Here is a 20,666-nt window from a genome sequence, read left to right as displayed (position 1 = left end):
TAAAATCAATACGAAAAATAATTGTGTCAGCAGTTAAACTAAACTAATACTCTAGAATTTGGTATGTAATGCACATCTAAGCCCCAGGATGATTCTTATTTGTTTCTTTGAAGAACAATCAATCAATCGTGTTGTTTCTCTCCCAACCTTCAAAATTCTGTCTCAGAACTACGTTCTCACGTCTACTCCTCTTCCCATTTCGCGACAATGGCAATGCACCTCCCAATTCCACCTCTCAGTCCAGTGCCAGTTACAGATGTGAAACACACCACAGAAAGGTTCTGTAATAAATTACAGAAAGAGAGTGTATTCATTTAAAAAGCAAGCACAACAACTCAAAGTATCGCCTTGACAATTAAAAAAGAGACAAACCCAAACAATGTATTAGAAAAGCTAGCAGTCGGTCATGAAATACTTACTGATCTAAACTGTTTTCACAATACTTGCATTGCTAAAATGATATATATAAACCAAACTACTTGAGCTGCGTTAAAAAATCTTGCAAATCTTTGTCAGCTGAATACGCTCTTAAATTAAAGTATAAATCTGTGATAGCATTGGCAGAGCTATCACATATACAAGAACCAACCAAGTCATATATACAAAAACCATATATACAAGAACCTCAGTGCAGATTCTCTGAGCAAAGAGAAGAGTTTCTCCTCCAGAGAAAAGAAAAGAAGATAGGATAACTTGCTACTCCCATGATGCATCAATGGGCAAAGCCAGGACTAGGGTTTGGGGAGAAATTGTTTAGGGTACCAATTTAAGGAAAGACTCGTTCTTAGAGGTAGAAGATGAGCCAAAAATATGAGGCAAGAGCCTGTTGTTTTAATTTGACCTCCAGTCCAGCAGGAACTGCACTTAGCAGAAAACAGCACCCTGATTCCCACATCCCCAAGGTCTGTCCTGTACTAAGCCATGACACTTACACCCTACTCATCTTACCATCTGTGTCCCCTCAAAGAACAACGAGGTCTGCTTAGCCTGTTTAGAATGATGATACCAAACAAGGATGGGGAAATTCAGCAGAAAGGGTCACCGACAAGCATATAATCGGACCACTTAAATATTTTGAAATTATGAAGGTGGAAAAATCAGGCATTCCAGGAAGTTTCTAGAACTGTCCTTTACCAAGTTGGCCTGGTGTTTAAAAGTGGTTTACAGGGGTGCCTGGTTGGCTCAGTCAGTTAAGCCTCTGCCTTCAGCTCAGGCCACAATCTCAAGGTCCTGGGATGAGCCTGTGACATCAGGAACTGCATTGTCAGGTCTGCTGGGCTCCCTGCTCAGCGGGGAAATTGCTGATTCTTCTCCCTCTGCCCTTCCCCCTTGCTCACACTCTCTGTCTCTCTCAAACAAATAAATAAAATCTTTAAAAAATAAAAAATTAAAGTGGTTTATCATTGTTAACCATGTGTATTCACGCTTCAAATTGAAATGTTATCATTTTCATCATTGTTTCCAGTCATTGCCATTTAATTGAATCAATGGTATCACCCCGGAACAATGAAAAGCAATAGAATCCCATGTGGTTAGCAATGCTAGTTTTAAGAAACCAGTGTGATTTAAGAAAAACTTAAGAGGATACAGTTTCACCTTCGTGAGGCAACAGCATTCCTTCCCCTGTTATCCTTTTTGTGAAGGATCGACCCTGCTCAGCAGTCAGGAGCAGACACAGGAAAGTTTTATCTTACAGGTCAGACCCAAAAACAACAAAAACTCTCCAGGAGAGCTTCATTGTGTTAAATGAGACACTTCATTTGTCTTGGGGAGTACACCCAAACACACCACACCCAAAAATCTTTATTCTGGGTCCTAAGTGGAGTTCCTTCCTCTTTTGTGACTCATCTTTCCCATGCCCTCAGAATAGTTGCACAGCAGGAATGTAATTAGATCTAGGCAATTAAGAAAACTGCTGTTCTACTTGCTCAGTGTGTATCTAGAAAACACTCTGACATAAATAAGAGTTTAACTTACAGGACTCCTTGCATTAAATAACGCTTTAATTTAATAAGGCTGAAGGACTTAAAGTGGCTTGAAGATGAGTAATAATAAGGGGGAGTCCTTTCACATCTTTATCTTAAAGGCCATACATGACAGCTTTAAATCTATCTTTCCAGGGGCCATTCCTAGACCTCTACTCAGAAACTCTTTAAAAAACATGCTGGCCTGTGCATTCTCCTCATCAATACAAGAGGGGCCACCAAAAGCTACTTCCTCAAGAGATGAGTGATATGGTAAATGTCAGGAAATAACAAGGGGTCTTGCTACCAATGAGCTTCGTGGTATTTGATAATTAAGCAAAATTAGGAGGAACATTCAGAACTTTTTCACATGTAACACTTGCCAGTAAGTCTTTCAGGCCCATGAATTGCATGTTCCAGTAATCAATTCCCAAATAAAATTAAGCTCCTAGTTTTACATAAATTTATTATAAATTCTAATAAGATAAAACTATTTTAATTACAAAAAGTAACATGACAAAAAATGGAAAATAAAAATGTCAAAATTCGTAACGATCATCTTTGCATATCCCCTGCTGGTCTCTTCCCAAGTGAATGTTTTATATCATTATTATCAGGCTGTAACTATATTTTTTTATTCTGATTTTTTCTCTTAACAAGAATTCCATCTCTTCCACACAACTTCTTCATATGGTTGCAAAATGATCTTGCATAGTAGTCTTCTACTACTGTGTAAAAATACACCACAAACTTAAGAGGCTTTAAAACAACACTTATTTATCACTTCACGTTTGTGTAGGTTAGAAGTCTAAGTGGGACCGACTAGATTCCTTGTTTAGGGTCTCACAAATCAAGGTGCCAGCCAGGTCGGCCAGTCTGGGCTCCTACCTGGGGATGAATTTGCTTCCCGAGGCTCATTCAAGTTGTTGGTGGAATTCGGCTCCCTACCACTGCGGGACTGAGGCACCCATTTTCTTGCTGGCTGTCACACCAGAGCCTCTTTCCCCCAGTTCCTGAAGGCCACTGGCATTCCTTCTCCCACAGCCCATACACCCTCAAGCCAGCAACCATAACAAACCTCTCTTTCAGTTCTGCTGTCAGGGAAAAATCTGTTTTTAAAGGGTTCATGTGATTAGAATAGGTCCACTTGGATAATCTCCTTTATTGGCTACCTCAAAGTCAAGTGATTTCAACCTTAAATTACATCTGCAATATCTCTTTTGCCATGTAGCAACATAATCATAGGCATATTATCTCATCATAGCCAAAGTCCTGGGTTGGGGGAGGGGGTTCACAGGTAGTCATTTTTAGAATTCTGTCTACCACATCTCTGTACCACAATAGAAAATGTACTTCCAACCGTGGGTTGTGCCTGAAAAGCTAGAAGGGAATTTTGCCACTGGACCAGAAAACCTTTAGGGTCCTTTCCAATTCTAAAATGCTACAAATCATTTAAATGCATTAAAGAAATAAAGTGAAGGTTATTTTAAAACTTGGAGAGAAAATAAAATAATACAGATTTTTAAATTGGTTAAATAAAAAAAAAAAAACTGAATTTTCTCCTGGTTTAAAAACAGAAAGATGTTTTTGCAAAACTGTCACCTTTTGGGGGGCCAATGTTCTAATCCAACAAGAGGTTGAAATTTAGGAAATAAAAAACCATAAAAATGGAAATAAAGGTTAGTGCCACTTAAGTGACAAATCATAATGAATGCCTGGGGAAATGAGAAGCAAAGAACTCTGAATCCAGTGGCAATTTCTACAACACAAAACTCCAGTTTCTTCTAGATATAAAGATTAGAGGAGGTAAACGAGCCAAAAGAAAAACCAGGGGCGCGTGGGTGGCTTGCTCAGTGGGTTAAGGCTTCAGCTCAGGTCATGATCTGGGGGTCCTGAGAACAAGCCCTGCATCGGGCTCTCTGCTGAGCCTCTCTCTTTGTCTGCCTCCCTACTTGTGATCTCTTATCTCTCTGTCAAATAAATAAATAAATAAATCTCTTAAAAAACAAAAAAGAAAGAAAGAAAAGAAAAACCAGCTCATATGCTGATTATTCCACAAAAATTCATTAAAAACTAGGACTAAGGGGGTGCCTGGGTGGCTCAGTGGTTGGGCCTCTGCCTTCAGCTCAGGTCATGATCTCAGGGTCCTGGGATGGAGCCCCACATCGGGCTCTCTGCTGGGCAGGGAGCCTGCTTCCTCCTCTCTCTCTGCCTGCCTCCCTGCCTACTTGTGATCTCTCTCTAATGTCAAATAAATAAAATCTTAAAAAAAAAAATACCTAGGACTAAGGATATAACTAAGGATCAGGCTAGAGTCAGCTAACTGATTTTGGTATAAGACCGTTCCCATCCCCAACACAAAAATCTAGTGACAGAGGAGGAAGGGGAAAAGAGGAGAAAAAAGAAGAGGGGAGAAAGAAAGGAAGAAAAGAAAGAGGAAGAAGAAGAAGAAGAAGGAAGAGAGGCAGGCAGGCAAGCAAGAAGGGAAGGAAGGAAAAAGAAAAGAACCTGGCATACAGTAGGAGCGAAATAAATAAATATGTGTTGAATGCAAGTTCAATGTAACAGATCATAAATATGTTTGTTAGCCTTCAGAAAATTCACCCTCCTTGCCAGGGAAAAGAAGTCTTTCTAAATCTCAGCTGCTCTTGAGCTAAAAATTGCTCGCAGCCTGCCAGGAGGTTGACAGTGGACCCAAGGTGGGGCAGTCTGCAAGAGGCTGGGTAACTGTCCTTAGGAGTCACAGGAAAAGGAGTACAGGCAATTAAAGTGTTAAGACCAAAAAAAAGTCTGTTAAATATTGGTAGAACTGATTTTTGCTTAAACTTTAAGTCTCAGAGTAATTGTAACTTACACAGTGGCAAATATACAAGTAGAGTGTCTCTCAACAGAATTCCAAAGACTGGTTTCCAGCAAAATAAGCCAGGATTCTCCCTATTGATACTAACCAGTAGAAAGAACACATTGATAGCTGTGAATGACACCACAGAATAAGAAGCTCCTAACAGCCATGAATATAAAATACTAGACATAGCTTAACCTCTTATCAAATGCACAAGTGTCATGTTTTCTACAGCTTGCAAGGTTCTCATTCATTGTGCTGCTCTACAATGAAAGTTCAGTGCGGAAAAATAGGCATTTTGTAAACTTACAAAGATTTTTCCCTGTCAAGTGTGTTATTCAGATAACCAACTCAAAACTCCTTTGTACAAAACAAAAGTTGTACTCTTCTTATTCTCCACTCATGCAATAAATAGGAAAAGCGATTCAAATTAGAATTCAGAAGATCTTTGCATTCTACAAATAAAGAATACAGTTGACTCTTCATCTCATCAAGATGTGAGCAACATCTTCTGTATTTTCAGAATTGGCTCAATACAACTTTAGGGACACCTAACAAACACTAATGTAATATTTTAACTGACAAATAATAACCACTGCTTACATTTCCATTTATATTGTTCTACAGCTTCCAAAAGGTTTTCATTCTTTTTTAGTACTTAAAATCTCTGGTAGGGTAGAAAGGCAAGTAAAATTATCCCCATCTAACAAGAGAAAGAATTGAAACTTAAAAGTAATTTGCCCAAGGGAATGTATGGGTGGCTCAGGTCATGATCCCAGGGGGAGCCTGCTTCTCCCTTTGCCTGCCACTCCCCCTGCTTGTGCTCTCTCCTGCTGCGTGCTCTCTCTCTCTCTGACAAATAAAATCTTAAAAAAAAAAAAACCTAATTTGCCCAAGGTCACAGAGTTTTTCAATAACAGTGCCTGGACTCAAACCAAGATTTTCTGACATCTTGTTATTCCCGATCTTTTGCCTAGGAATATCTCTACTTAAATGGTGTGGACACTAAAATGGAAGATGCTTCTAAAATTGCATGACATTTTTTATTTACATAAGGAAAAGTAAAATCATAGAATAATTTGTCAAAGAAAAGCACTGATTTTTATAAAAATTCTTATGAAATAGACCAATAAAAAACCCAAAGCTACAAGAAATACAAAAAAAAAAAAATGGCCATATAACTAATATTCTGAACTAGAATATTTATTTAGTAGTCAAATAAAATATTGGACACATTAGTAATTTACATGTTCATACAGGAATTTAAGTATTTCAATAAGCTACTGTCCACCCAAAAATGGTATTATGTTCTTAAAAAATATCATTCCAGGTGATAGTTAAGCTTAGAGAAAAGGAACTGAAGAAAAACTCCAAATAAGCTTGAATATGATTATGAATTTTGTGTTTACATTCCATAGGCAATGCAGGGTCTGGGATACAGTAAATACTTAAAGAATATATGATTTTTTTAAAATGTGCATTCTTCAATTCTAATCACTTAATAATTATTTAATTAAGAATTTCAACAAAGGGGCGCCTGGGTGGCTCAGTGGGTTAAAGCCTCTGCCTTCGGCTCAGGTCATGATCCCAGGGTCCTGGAATCAAGCCCCGCATCGGGTTCTTTGCTCAGCGGGGAGCCTGCTTCCTCCTCCTCTCTCTCTCTCTGCCTACTGTGATCTCTGTCTGTCAAATAAATAAATAAAATCTTTAAAAAAAAAAAAAAAAGAATTTCAACAAATTATCATTCCCTATAAAGGGAATTTAAAAAAAAAATCTGGGGCACATGGGCGGCTCAGTCATTAAGCGTCTGCATTCTGCTCAGGTCATGATCCCAGGGTCCTGGGATGGAGCCCTGCATCAGGCTCCCTGCTGGGCAGGGAGTCTGCTTCTCCCTCTCCCTGCTTGTGTTCCCTCTCTGTGTCTCTCTCTGTCCAATAAATTAAAAAATCTTTAAAAAAAAAAAAAAAAAAAGAAAGAAAGAAAAGAAAAAGAATCATTCCACAAACAGGAAAGTATTTACTTCGTGGCAGAATACTGAAATTGACATTTTAGTCAGTATAATCTATTCAATGCATGCGGTGTAGATACCTCACTGAGACAAGGACAGTCTACTGACAGGTCCTCCTAAGGTTTCAGATCATTCAGGATCAGCCTGCAAGCAGGGACAGATATAGCAGTGGAGCCTGAAGAATGGAGAGAGAAATAAGAGAAATAAAAGAATCCCAACTTAAGAAAAGTAAGAAAAGGGCGCCTGGGTGGCTCAGTGGGTTAAGCCTCTGCCTTCAGCTTAGGTCATGATCCCATGGTCCTGGGATTGAGCCCACATCAGGCTCTCTGCTCCGCGGGGAGACTGTTTCCTCCTCTCTCTCTGCCTGCCTCTCGGCCTACTTGTGATCTCTCTCTCTCTGTCAAATAAATAAATAAAAATCTTAAAAAAAAAAAAAAAAAGACAAGAAAAGTAAGAAAAGGTTCAATAGGAGGAGCCAGCACCAATGCCCTGATCCCTGGATCAATCTAGAGACCAGACAGGCAGAGCACCAGTACTCACACCCTGCCTGCAGCCTTGTGCTTGCACACCAACCTCCTCTTCCCACCCGTCCCCTCCCTTTTATTACTCCTCCTTCCCTAGAGATGCTCATCTTTAAGAGATAATTTCTACATCCCAGAGGGCCACTAAAACTCTCTTTTCTTTCTATCCTTCATCTAGTTTCCTTCTAAATAAAAATATCAATATTTCAGTGTTTTTTAAGTGAATCATTTTAAAAGAATACTAACCATTAGGAGGAGCATTTCAGGAATGTGACAAAAATGATCAAAATAATGCATTAATATTACTAAAATTTGAGACAAAGTATTATCATGTACAATGTAGGGTAAAGGAGTCTAAGGAATTGGAAAACATTATATCTTCCAATTTTGCTTCAACCTCATAAGTCATATAGTGCCTAAGTTTCCTATCTATAAATAAAACCTACCGTTCAAAATATCACTATTATATTGTAGATAAGTAGGATGTCTTATTCTTAAGTGATGGATGCTACAGTATTTAAAAGTAAAATATAATGTCTACAACTCATTTTCAAAAGGCTCAATGAAAAATGCATGTCTATTTTCTATCTTTATATACATACACATATATAGGGCAAAATGCAGCAGAATGTTAATATTGAATCTAGGTATTGAGCAGGCAGATGCTAGTTCACTGTGCTATTCTTTCTAATTTTCTATTTCAATTTTTCATAAAAGTTGGAGAAAACAAATTCGATATATACTCAACATCTGTGTTTATGATTAATAGCAATGTAAGTTAAACTTTCAGAAATATTTTTGCAAGCAACACCATCAGAACATTGAGCTACACATCCAACCTGGTTATACAGCAAGTCACATGAAAACAAGACTAACGTGCTAGCATACAAGAAGACACAGGTGGTGTTCTAGAACACAATTACCTCTAGCCAGGGACTGCACCTTCGCAACACTGCAGCACGCCCCGGGGGCTCAGTGGGGCTGGCTCAGGGCCAGCAGGCAGGGGCTCTAATCTGTTGACCATGTGTGACTTTCACAAGTCACAACTTCTCTGGGGCTCAGATTCCAGTTTCTCTCATGGTGCCCTCCTCTCTGTCCCTTGCAGAATGATTCTGGCCCTCACGAATTCCTGCCTAACTATGGTAGCAGCCTCATACACCAGCCATCTGGGCCAAGCTTGACCCCTTCAAGATCCTGAACAGAGCTACCAAGTAATCAACCCAGAAGACCTTTGATCCTGTGATTCCCAACTTCTGAACACACAGGACAAAGTTCAACACTCTGAAAATATGGCATATTTTAAGCCATTCTAAGATTTAGCCCCAATCTCCCCTCCTATCTCCTTCTCCATCCCCTTGCCTATTATTCTTAGGGTTCACCAATGCTAAGCTGCAAACCAACTACCCTCTCCCCCAACTCAGGGCTCTTCACTTCATGCCTTTGCTCTTGCTGTTGCCTGGGAGAGCAGTTTCATCCTTTCCCGGATCACACAGGCAACTTCTTAATGGGTACAGGGTTTCCTTCTGGGGTGATGAGAATGTTCTAAATCTGGACAGAGATGGCAGTTACATAACACTGTGAACATGCTATATGCCACTGAACTGTTCACTTTAAAATGATTAATTTTAGGGGCACTAAAGGTGGCTCAGTCAATTAAGCACCTGCCTTTGGCTTCAGGTCATAATCCCAGGGACCTGGAATCGAGTCCCTGAATGGGGGTCCTTGCTCTGCTTCTCCCTCTCCCTCCACTCCTCCCCACTGCTTATGCCCTCTCTATGTCAAATAAATAAATATTTTTTTAAAATAAATTTAAAATAAATAAAATAAATAATTTTACGTTCTATGAATCTCCCCTCAACTTTTAAAAAAAAACAACAACAGCAACTCATCCTATTTAAAAACAAAAACAAAATCACCTTCACCAACTCCTCAGCCGGAGACTGGAACAGTCCCCTGTCACATCAGTTATGACTTTGTATTACCTGTTTATAGAACTCCCCCACCATACTTTGAGCCTCTTGTCTTCCACTGCTTCTCATTCCCTCCTGCTCAGCCTAGGCCTTCAAGAAACTTTTTTTTTTTTTTTAACAAATGAAAAGTAGAGACACCTCTTGCGCAAGAGGCTAGAGTAGATAGTCTTTTGAAGATCTCAATCTAAAAGTCTCTTGTAGAGACTTTGGAAATGGGAAAGGAAAAGATCAGGAAAGACTGTGGTTCATCTGGTTATGAAGGAGAAAAGTGGAAAGACCCTTAGTGAGATTTTTCAGTTAGTAATAAAGAGAAATAACATTTACTGAGTTCTTAACTATAATTATTAATCCCATTTTCCAAATGAGGAAACAAATTTCAGTAACTTGCCTAAGGTCACAAAGGGGCAGTAAGACTCAGACCCAAGTGACCTGACACCCTGCCCCCCCCCTCCATTCTGCCCCAGGCAGGGCTGCTGGAGCTATGAATGGACATTCTTTGGCCCACAATTTGGCTTTTCTAAGGCTGAGGAAACACTCCATTTTCCACCTTTATCTACTTAGCCACTACCACAAATGTTGTTTCTGTTTCATAAAGTCTTTTTTTAAAAATAAAATGTTAATTTTTAAAAAGAATCCAACATTTAAAAAAAGAGATGAATCATAAAAAGAGCTCTCATTAAAAATATCTCTCACATGTAAATCAGCAAGTGTTTGTGGGCTTTTCCTCCCTTACAGGGCTAAAAAGATCAGTGTGTGATACCCTCACTAGAACTCAACTATACCAATTAGGCTTCTCTACGGGAGACTCTTTTCAAGGACCCCCAACCTCTGTACAAGGTAAGTACCCTGCAGATGAGAAAATCATGGAATAACAAAAACAAGCTAGAAGAAAAATTATACACTCACTTTTTTAGTTTAGAAAGCATGATGTACATATCCTTCCCCTCTTCCCTCTAATTATTTCACAATCTGGTTAAAAAAAAAAAAAATGAACCAAAAGTCACTGAGATTGAAAAAAATAATTATTTGTGCACCTGAACGGGAAAACCTTATCACAGAGGTAATGTCAAATCCTGACAACATTATCAATAAGGTTAATATTAAAAACATATCATCCCCCCGCAAAAAAAAAGTATATACCCCATGGTACGCACTTGTACGTGCACATCTCCAGACAGTAAGCCCACTTTTCAGTTCTACTGGATTCTCAGCACTGGTTTCACCCATACATCCTCCTAAATATTTAAAACCAAGAACTGGGGACGCCTGGGTGGCTCAGTGGGTTAAGCCGGTGTCTTCTGCTCGGGTCATGATCCCAGGGTCCTGGGATCGAGCCCCAAATCGGGCTCTCTGCTCAGCAGGGAGCCTGCTTCCTCCTCTCTCTCTGCCTGCTTGTCATCTCTCTCTGTCAAATAAATAAATAAAATCTTTAAAAAATAAAAATAAAAAAATAAAAATAAATAAAACCAAGAACTGTAGGATACTGTGTTGGGCAAATACACACACACACACAAAATCAAAAAAGCAAAATGGGTAAGAATATCACAGATAATATGACAAAGTAGAATTCAAGACAAAAGTTTAATGGGACAAATTAAGGACTTTTATACCATTATTTACACTCCACAGTGAATATAAAATAGCCAACAGTCTTAATGTACCAATTATCACAAAATTAAGTACATAAAACAAAAACTGGAATATAAGGGAAGGTGTCAGCAACACAGCTATAGTGAGACACACACTACTCTCAAAGCTATAATAAGCCAAGTAGCAAAAATTAAGATATAACGCCCAGAGATCAACAAGAACAAGGCATCAAAAGGAAAAAATGGTCAAACACAAACAGTTCCTAAAACAAGAAGTAAAAGTGGCAATAAGCATAGAAATGTATGTCCACACTGCCTAGAAATCAAAAACACAAATTAAAGCTGTATTTTGTTAAAGCTGTATTATTTTTCCAATCAAGTTGACGAATATGTTCTAAATCATATTACTGGAAAGGTGTAGTGAATGCAACAACTGTATACAGTGCTGGAAGGAACACAAATTGGTTTCGAGACTTAACATAAAATGCCTCCCTTCCCCCTAAACACTCCTCCCTCCAATTTTCTTTAGTATATAGCTCAAGAATATAAGACAATAAACAATATAAGAACAAATGTCATAGTTTTACATTTGAAATTCTACCATTTCACAATAGTTAAAAACATGGGTTCCAGGGTCGAGCTACCTGATCTCCACTTATTAGGTATGGCACCTGAGGCAAGTAAACTATTTATCTATAAAATGTCTATAAAATGATGGCAATGGTACTGACTTCTTAGGGCTGCTTTGAGGTTTAAGTAAGCTAAGGTAAAGCACTTGGAACAATGCTGGGGCATACATGCTCAATAAATATTGGCTTTGGGCACTTGGATTTCTTATAACTAACTTCTTTTCAAGTAATTCACTAGCATTTACTTAGTATTCCTAATGGGACATTCACATCTGCTCCAATCATTTCAAATGACTTATAATTTTAAATATGGGGGTTATTAGAATCAAATATGATTCAATAAATTATACACATATCATTACTATAGCATCAAGGTAATTAAATGCTGATTGAACAACAAAGAGGCAATCTGGAAAATTTAAAAATAGCATAAGCAGTGGTTTATGATATGGCATGGGGACATGTTTTATTCTTTATCTTCAACTATATTTTGTTTTCTACCCTGACCATGTATGCCCTTTGGAGGGTGGGGCAAGATTTTTAAAACAATAGACAGCCATTTACCTTGATGGGTTCAGTCATATACCTACTCTCTCTCAAGGGCACTTAGCAGGTCTGATTCGATTGTGTAATTACAGTTCATCATATCGCATCTTTTGCCAGAGCTTTAGTAACTCAACTATATCAGTTCATCATTTGCACATCATTTTGGAGACTATATCATTCAGGAATAAATTAGTCAATGTCATTAATAGCCAAGATTTCTGAGGCTAACAAAAATACAAAAGAGGAAACCGTTTTGGGGACAACAGGTAAATTTATTCCTGTATTTTTGGGTTATATATTTAAGCCTAGACGTATATAAAGCATTTAGTTATTTTATGATTTAGGAAAATGAGGCAATAAGCATATATTAGTCCACCTTTCTATTTACAATTTCAGTAAGTACATTTCAATCAACATTTTTTGGCAAATTAAATTCCCTACAGAAATCAATCTGATTGCTCTTGCATAAATAAGCTCGGGCAGGTGGAAATTTTCAACCATTTGTTACATTCCTTAGGTGTCTGGGCAAATGTTTGCATGATTCCTAACAGGATACTTAAATCCTCCATTATGGTAGAGATAAAATACATGAGTTATAATGTTTAAGTCCAAAATTCTTGGATGTAGATTTCTTTACCAAGCATTTCACTGTAAATTAAACAGGGCTGATAATAATGTTGCTGGCTATTAGCTAATTCTAGGGGGAAGGGGAAAAGGGTGAACTTGTTACCTCATCAACAGAATAACTTCTTCAGATGAAACTTTACCCGCTCCAATTAGAAATCTCTCTGAACAAGGATTTAAACTTGTCGAGGAATCCAAACTTTTAACTCAGGTTAAAAAAACTAAAAGGTGGGGCGCCTGGGAGGCTCACTGGGTTAAAGCCTCTGCCTATGGCTCAGGTCATGATCTCAGGGTCCTGGAATCGAGTCCCGCATCCAGCTCTCTGCTCAGCAGTGAGCCTGCTTCCCCCTCCCTTTCTCTCTCTCTACTTGTAATCTCTGTCTGTCAAATAAATAAATAAAATCTTTAAAAAAAAAAAAAAAAGGCAAAGCCTTCCTTTTAACTATTTCACCCAGCTGCCCCATCCAAATTCTTGTCCATACCTCATCTGCACCACCCCCTACCAAAACACCAAAGCTCCTTTCCAAACCTGGTGCTCCCTCAGAGCACTCTAATTTCACAGCTCCACACCGCGCTGCACTTGGCTCTTCTCTTGCCTGGAAAGCCCTTCAGACTGCCCATCTGGCCCAGGCTCACCTTCACCTTCCAGCCTCTTCCCTGACCCCACCCTACACATCTGTGCTCCCACAGCAATTTATATACACCTCTATCGATGGTTTTAACATAAGGTATTATTATTTTTTGTTTAGCTCTCTTAAAAGTTGAAGGCTATGACTAGATTTTTCTTATGATAGAAATTTTAGAATATATAGAATATACAGTAGCATCACAAAAAGTAAATACGATAGTGTCATGAACCAGCCAACTACAACAATTAATTCATGACCAATCCCATTTCAACTTGTACCCCCTACTCACTTCTCCTACCCGCTCACTCACAGATTATTTGGAAACAAATCCCACTTCACATCATTTCATCTGTAGATAGTACACTTCTAAATGTTTCTCTTAAAGATAAAACACTTTGCAAACATACGACCACATTACCCAGAGGAAGAGAGAGAAGCTGATCTTCCCCTGAGCAGGGAGCCCTATGTGGGGCTCAATCCCAGGACCCTGAGGTCATGACCTGAGCAGATGCTTAACAGACTAAGCCATCCAGGTGCCCCTATTTTTAGTATTAATCAAGATCTAAATGAAGTCTATCATTATAATCAATATGTCTCCTAAGTCTCTCTTTTTTTTTAAGATTTTATTTATTTATTTGACAGACAGAGATCACAAGTAGGCAGAGAAGCAGGCAGATAGAGAGGAAGGGAAGCAGGCCCCCTGCTGAGCAGAGAGCCGGATGCGGGACTCGATCCCAGGACCCTGAGATCATGACCCGAGCCGAAGGCAGCGGCTTAACCCACTGAGCCACCTAGGTGCCCTCCTAAGTCTCTTTTAATCTCTAGATTTCTCCCCCATTTTTTTCTTCTTATAATTTATTTTTGAAGAAACTAGGCCATTTGTTCCAAGCGTTCCCCACGATCATAATTACGCTCATTGCATCCCATTGTTCCTCCATCCCTACATTTTCTATTAAATGGAGGAAAGATCTAGAAGCCTGTCATATTCAGGTTTGGTTCTTTTGGCAAGACTATATTCATAGGCAGTAATGAATATTTCCATCAGGAGATAAATTACATCTGGTTTTCTTTCTTTTTGAGACATTAGTAGCCAATTGTAATCACTGTCTCTGCCCTAGATCCATCAATTCATTAGAAGGTGTAAAATTGTGATATACTAATTCCATCTCCCTTTTTCTCTTAGCTAGAATAAAACACCCTGCATAAAAGAGGAACTTCTCTCATCAAATTCTCGGTTAGCCTGAGGAAAAGCATACCTCTCTCTTTGTCTTTATTTTCTGGTTCTTAAAAGAATACATCAGCTCTCTAGCATCCTCCAAAAGTGACAACTTCCTCCTGTTTTTCTAATCATAATTACGAAATCACAGATTTCAAGATTTTGATACACTGTCATATTATCCTTACTGTTGATGGAACTGTCCCATCATGGGTCAAGTGAGAACCTCTTCAAGTTGACTCCTAAGTCCTAATCTTTGACAGTCTCCTTGCTTTCAAGGGGAACAAAAGATTCCAGGCTCAATTTGCACATTTTCTGCTTCCAACTTGGAATTATCTATTTCTTAACAAAGGATCTAATTATTAATTCACTCTTAAGTCCAAATTATGTTTTCCATAAATGTTTTCCAAATTAAATAAGGTTACTGCTTACCTAGGTCCAATTCCTGAAGTAATCATTTTAAATTTCAGAATATGTACAGATATATAATCACTGTAACACTCTTATTTAAAGAATTTAAATTGTTGGAGCACCTGAGTGGCTCAGTGGGTTAAGCCTCTGCCTTTGGCTCAGCTCATGATCTCAGGGTCCTGGGAACAAACTTCACATTGGGCTCTCTGCTTGGCAGGGAGCCTGCTTCCCCCTCTCTCTCTACCTGCCTCTCTGCCTAATTGTGATCTCTGTCTATCTCTCTCTCTGTCAAATAAATAAATAAATCTAAAATAATAATAAAAATAAAGAATTTAAATTATTAATTGCTCATCATTTAAAATTATTGGCCCCATCGTGTACCAAAAGATGTACCAAAGCAACTCAAACATTCTGCTTTGGTATTATAATAAAATTCAGCAATTCAAATCACCATGATGACCTGGGTTGACATCAAAAGTATAAATACAGGTCTTCTTTACTGCGATCTTCCTTCAAGAACACAAGAAATACAAGGAAGGGGTAACTCTAGGAAACTGTCTGAATAAAATTTTAAGTTAAACATTTTAATCAAAGGTTGGCATCAGCTTTAATTAAATTGAGTAAACAGTGCTCAATTAAGTATCATGAGTTTAAACATAATGATCTGTGATCTTATTTATATTACCCCAAAATCACTGTTATAATATTAACATCTTTTCAAACATACTCCAAACCCTAAGAGGGAAACACAAAACCCTCATTTTCAAAACCACAACTGAGACAAAACATAATCCTTTATGCTTTCTAAACATCTCGAACTTCTATTTTTTCTTAAAGATTTATTTATTTATTTGAGAGAAAACATGTGAGTGCCTGAGAAGGCAGGGTGAGGGGTTGGGACAGAGAGCATCTCACTTAGCGGGGAGCCCAATGCAAGGCTCCATCTCATGACCCTGAGATCATGACCTGAGCCAAAATCAAGAGTAGGACATTTGACCAACCGAGCCATTCAGGCACCCCAAACATCTCAAACTTCTGTTCTTAGTGGGAAACAAAGAAATTTTTTTGAAGATATTTTTCAGTTGCTATATTTGTAACTCTAAATGTTTTTAGAAAAAGCAATATTTTTTGAGGGTCCTGAAACATTAACAAGATGCTTTTGTACATATTTGATTGCTCATTTACAGAATTCATGTTCCAAAGTCAGAGCAGCCTAGAGAAATGGCAGCAAAAATAACCACAGTCTCCCATATCAGAGATAACTAACAATCAAGGGTTTCCTCCACTACAAATGTTAAGTGTAGGGACCGTTTAAGTGTCTGCTTACAATATTTGTTTGCAGTACATCTACTAGTTCTTGAAATACACCCCCTTAATTTTAATTACTCAATTTTCCTAGTCTGAACTAGGTGAAAACGGAATAGCCTATTCTCACTGTACATATAATTGTACATATAATTGCACATATAATTGACTAGATTTGAAATGGCATTTACAGTCATTTAATTACCCCTTTCAGAAATCTGAAGCTCCAATTTAGTAATTAAGATAAATGTCAACAACAAAATAGTCTTATTTTATGATTAAAAGAGGCAGCTATCTCCAGATTCAGCTAGTACAGGACAAATTCTCAACTGTATTTTACCCACAGTTGATAATTATGAACTACACTTATATATATGTGTATAAGCATAACTTCTGTTGCGTGAGCTCTAAACTATGATAGTATTCAGACTATTTTAAATGATTTTTTCCTACATATAATTTAGCATGTTAAGATTCTGTATTTCACATACTATAAAATATATACATCGGTCTATTGCTAACGCATCTCTTTCAGATACATAAGCTTAAACAAGAAAAAATATTTATGAAATACACATCTAAGATTTTTGTCCTCAAATCAAAGTTGTGCGGAGCAAATTGTGATCATTTCCATGATAATTAAAATGACTGCTTCAAGATTCAAATTCAGTAATCATGGGGAGGAAAAAAAAAGCAAGATATATGCCCCTTAACTTATATCAGAATAGATTCTATACGGATCAAACATTTAACTTAAATGTTAAAAAAAAAAAGAAACAAATTAAAAAACTAAAAGAAACTAGGTAGAATTTTTTGCTTTTTAATATTGAAGAGTAGAAAGATCAAGATACTATGTAAATACAAGTCACAGAGGGATGACAAATTCAATTGCATAAAAATAACCACTTTCTGCATAGCAAAAGCCACCATAAACAAAGTCATAAGACAAATAACCAATTAAGAAAACATACTATTCATATCAAAATGAGTAATTGCCTTCATATAGAGTACATACAAATGAATTTTAAAAAATCAACAACCCAACAGAAAAATGGAAAGGATAAACTGTTAATGAAAAAAAAGAACATGCAGTGGGGTCTTACAAGCATGGAAAAAGTAATTTCTCACACATGGGGTACATGATGAAGGAAATTTAACAGCATTCTTCAGTATTGCAAATGCGCCACATCCTTTAACAGAGCAATTCCACTTTTATGACACAGACACACACACACACACACACACACACTTGAAATACACACAGGCTTATTCATCATTGTATATTACAGCAGGATTTGAAGGGAGATGCTCTGAATGGGCCTAATTATTTCCAGTTTTAAAAAAGGATATAGAACAACAAGTACAGTGTGCTACCATTCTAATAAAGGGTGAATATTTACATTCCTATTGGCTTGCATATGCTAAACTCTCCCTGGAGGAAGAGGCAAGCAACTGGTAACACCAACAGTACATACACATGTGACCAAATCTGACATTAGGGATTATGGTATGGATTGAAAGCAAAAGGAACCTACTTCTCCTGTACATTCACTTTATTCTACCTTGGTTTGGTTTTATTAGTCATCAACTCAATTATTTTCATTTAAATATTTTTCCCAAAATTTATTCTAGTATTTAACTTAAACAGATGTTCATGTTTTCTAAGCCGACAGGTTCTACCTTTTTATACTATGTATTTCTCTTTATTTTTATGCTATTTTAAGAAAAAGAATGCTCAGTTAAGTAAGTGCTAAGATTTAAGTTGAGGGAGATGCACTTAATGTTCCAAATGTATACAATGCAAACAGGCATGCTGATAATAGCAATAAAAAATACTCTGCATTTCTAGAAAACGGGATAAAATTAAGGTATAAAAATCTCTAGGTGGAATGTGGATCTGTAGTGCAAGCCAAAGAAAATGGGAAAATACAGCAAATAAATATAAAAAAGCTATCTTTTATAAAAATGAAACACAACCTGTACTACAAAAAAGCTGAATCTTTATTAACTCAACCACAGTGACCTCTCACACACTAAACGACATTTGTCAATTATTATCTAAAAAACAATGTGAAACAAAATAATCTCTCCTATATGCTTATAAATTAATTTCATGCTTTATTAATCAACATCAAATCATCAAATATCATGCCACCTACAACTCTCTCTCTTTTTTTTTTTTTAACTGGAAATTAAGGAGCCTAGTTTTGCCACAATTTCCTGTTAAGTCTAAGTAAAATCATCCCAGAAAGTCAGAATTGAGTAAGCCACAATTCTGAATTAACTCCTAACCAAAAGCAGATTAATTAGTATTCTCATAAAAAGCACATATAATCATTTGGTAAACTTCGTTAATTATAAAGGTCCTTTTTAATTACTCCCAAGGGGAACTGGGCAATTTGAGCATCACATCTCATTGGCGTTTCTGACCCTTCACGACTTGTTAAGTAACGTTTAATACTATAGAATGCTGATGACATTGCCATTCTTCTGACTTGCCAAATTATCTAAATCCCCAGCATCTGCAGTCAGGCTGTTTCTCAAGATTTCTGATCTCCTGCCAACGAAAGAGAGGCCCTGAGTGCTCCTTAGCGTGCACACACGGAGGCCAGGCTGCAGATGAACCAGCGAATGCCTGTCCCGCACGGATCTGTCCCACAGGTGAAACTCGGCCTCAAAGAACAACCAAACTCCCCAGTTTCACCTCCGCTTCCAGGATCGCCACCCGATTCTGTCTGCCTCGGTCAGAAATCAAACTTCCCCAGTGATACGGCGAAGGCAGCCCGCACACGACGACACCCGCCCCCCCCGCCCGCCCCGGCGCCACCAGCCTCCGAGTCCCGGGCCCACGGAGGGTGCGGAGAGCGGCGGGCCGGCGCGGGGTCCGCTGCCCGGCCCACCCGGACTGCGGGGTGCGACTCCCCCGTCTGGCCCCCGCCGGCCCGGCCAGGCAGAGCGCGCGTGGGCAGCCGGACCAACACCGGGCGAGGCGAAGAGCCGGGGTCGCCGGGCGCAGGGGGGAGCGCAGAAAGCCGGGATGGCGGAGGGGGCCCACTGGCCCCCAGAGCGCCGGGGTTTCTCCCGGGAGCTCGGAGACCGTGGGGAGAGGGGCGGGTGCTGCGCCGGGCCGGCGACTGGGAGGGTCTCCAGGGTCTCCGCGCCGACCCCGGCCCCGGCCGGAGGAAGGAGTCCCCGGGCGACAGAGCGGGACGGCCGAAGGCAAGCTGAGGAGAGCTGCGCGCGCTTCCGAGCACACGACCCCCCGACTCTCGGGAAGGCAGCGCCGGCAACCCGGGACGCGCAGGGGCCGCGGGACTCACCGCGCTGGCGGTGGCGGCGGCGCCAGACGACGCGGGGCCGGACGCGTCCTGCCTCCTCAGGCGGGACTTCAGACTCTTCATGGCCAAGTCTTCGCAGTCCGGCTCCCGGCGGCGCAGCGCGCCTCTGCCGCGCGAGAACCTTCAAGTGCGCTGGCTGCGAGCCCTCAGGAAGGCGGAGGAGGCGGCGCCGGCGGTCCCGGCCCCACCTGCCACCTGGGGGCTCAAGGCTGCCCACCGCTCCCCGGCCGGCGACGGGACTCCCCTTCCACAGCCAATCCTGCCGCGGCCCTGGAGGGGGTGGGGCCGGCCCCGACCAGTCAGAATCCGGGAAGAGGGCGGGACTTCCCTTTCAAACTTAATAACACCCTTCCTCTCCCTGCGGGAGGAAAAGTTCTGAACTTAGGCTGCGCGGGTGACTTCGGTGAGCGGCGGCGGCTGGGACGTAGCGAGAGCCAGGTTCCAGGGCACTGGTGCCATCCTGCTTTAGCGATAGAGCCTCAGGTCGAAAGAGAGCATGGGGTCCAGGCAAAGCCGGCTGTCGTCTTGGCCGTACCCACCCCCCTCCTCCCCACGTGCTCTTTCCCAAGATCAGTTCCCTTCCTCTCTTGCGGTCCCGGGAAGGACACACGACAGCTCTCAACTTCCCTTCCATTCGCCGACAGATCCCCGTGCCTGGAGACAGCACGCATCAAAAACTCCGGAAACAAACAGCAGCCTCTAAGGAATAAGGGCTGGCGCTATGGAAAAACAACGAAGAACATATTTTGAAAAACGCTACAGTAAATATTAGATCATCAATAATTACTTGATGAGTGAAAAACCCGCTGCTTTGGAGAGAAAGAGATGGTATGGAGGGACGGGGAGAGCATCAATAAAACATAGTGGTAAAGACAGTGGTTTAAAAAAGAGAGAGAGAAAGACAAAATCTTAACAAAAAAGTATACCTGGAGCCCTTTGTGCTGTGCCAGACAGAAGAGGAAACAAGATCTAGCGCTTTCCATACGGTCACAGTCTGCTATGCTTTTATGCTTTCCCACTTGATCCTCCCTCTCTGCTGTAATATTCCCTACTTAAGCTGCTGAATTAATTTAT

At 39.8% G+C, this 20,666-nt stretch overlaps 1 protein-coding gene across 1 annotated transcript in view; it reads right to left on the bottom strand.

The window, feature by feature from the left end:
* The window catches only part of UACA (uveal autoantigen with coiled-coil domains and ankyrin repeats), an 88,479-nt gene extending 68,611 nt beyond the window's left edge, over positions 1 to 19,868 (bottom strand). Inside the window, exon 1 of the mRNA XM_082735629.1 lies at positions 19,575 to 19,868. Coding sequence (XP_082591755.1) covers positions 19,575 to 19,655 — 81 coding nt within the window. The 5' untranslated portion in view covers positions 19,656 to 19,868. The remainder of the gene's footprint in view (positions 1 to 19,574) is intronic.
* Positions 19,869 to 20,666: the final 798 nt, after the last annotated feature.

Source organism: Mustela nivalis, assembly GCF_964662115.1.
Source record: "Mustela nivalis genome assembly, chromosome: 6".
In the NCBI taxonomy this organism is placed as follows: domain Eukaryota; kingdom Metazoa; phylum Chordata; class Mammalia; order Carnivora; family Mustelidae; genus Mustela; species Mustela nivalis.
This window is presented reverse-complemented; position numbering and strand designations above follow the sequence as displayed.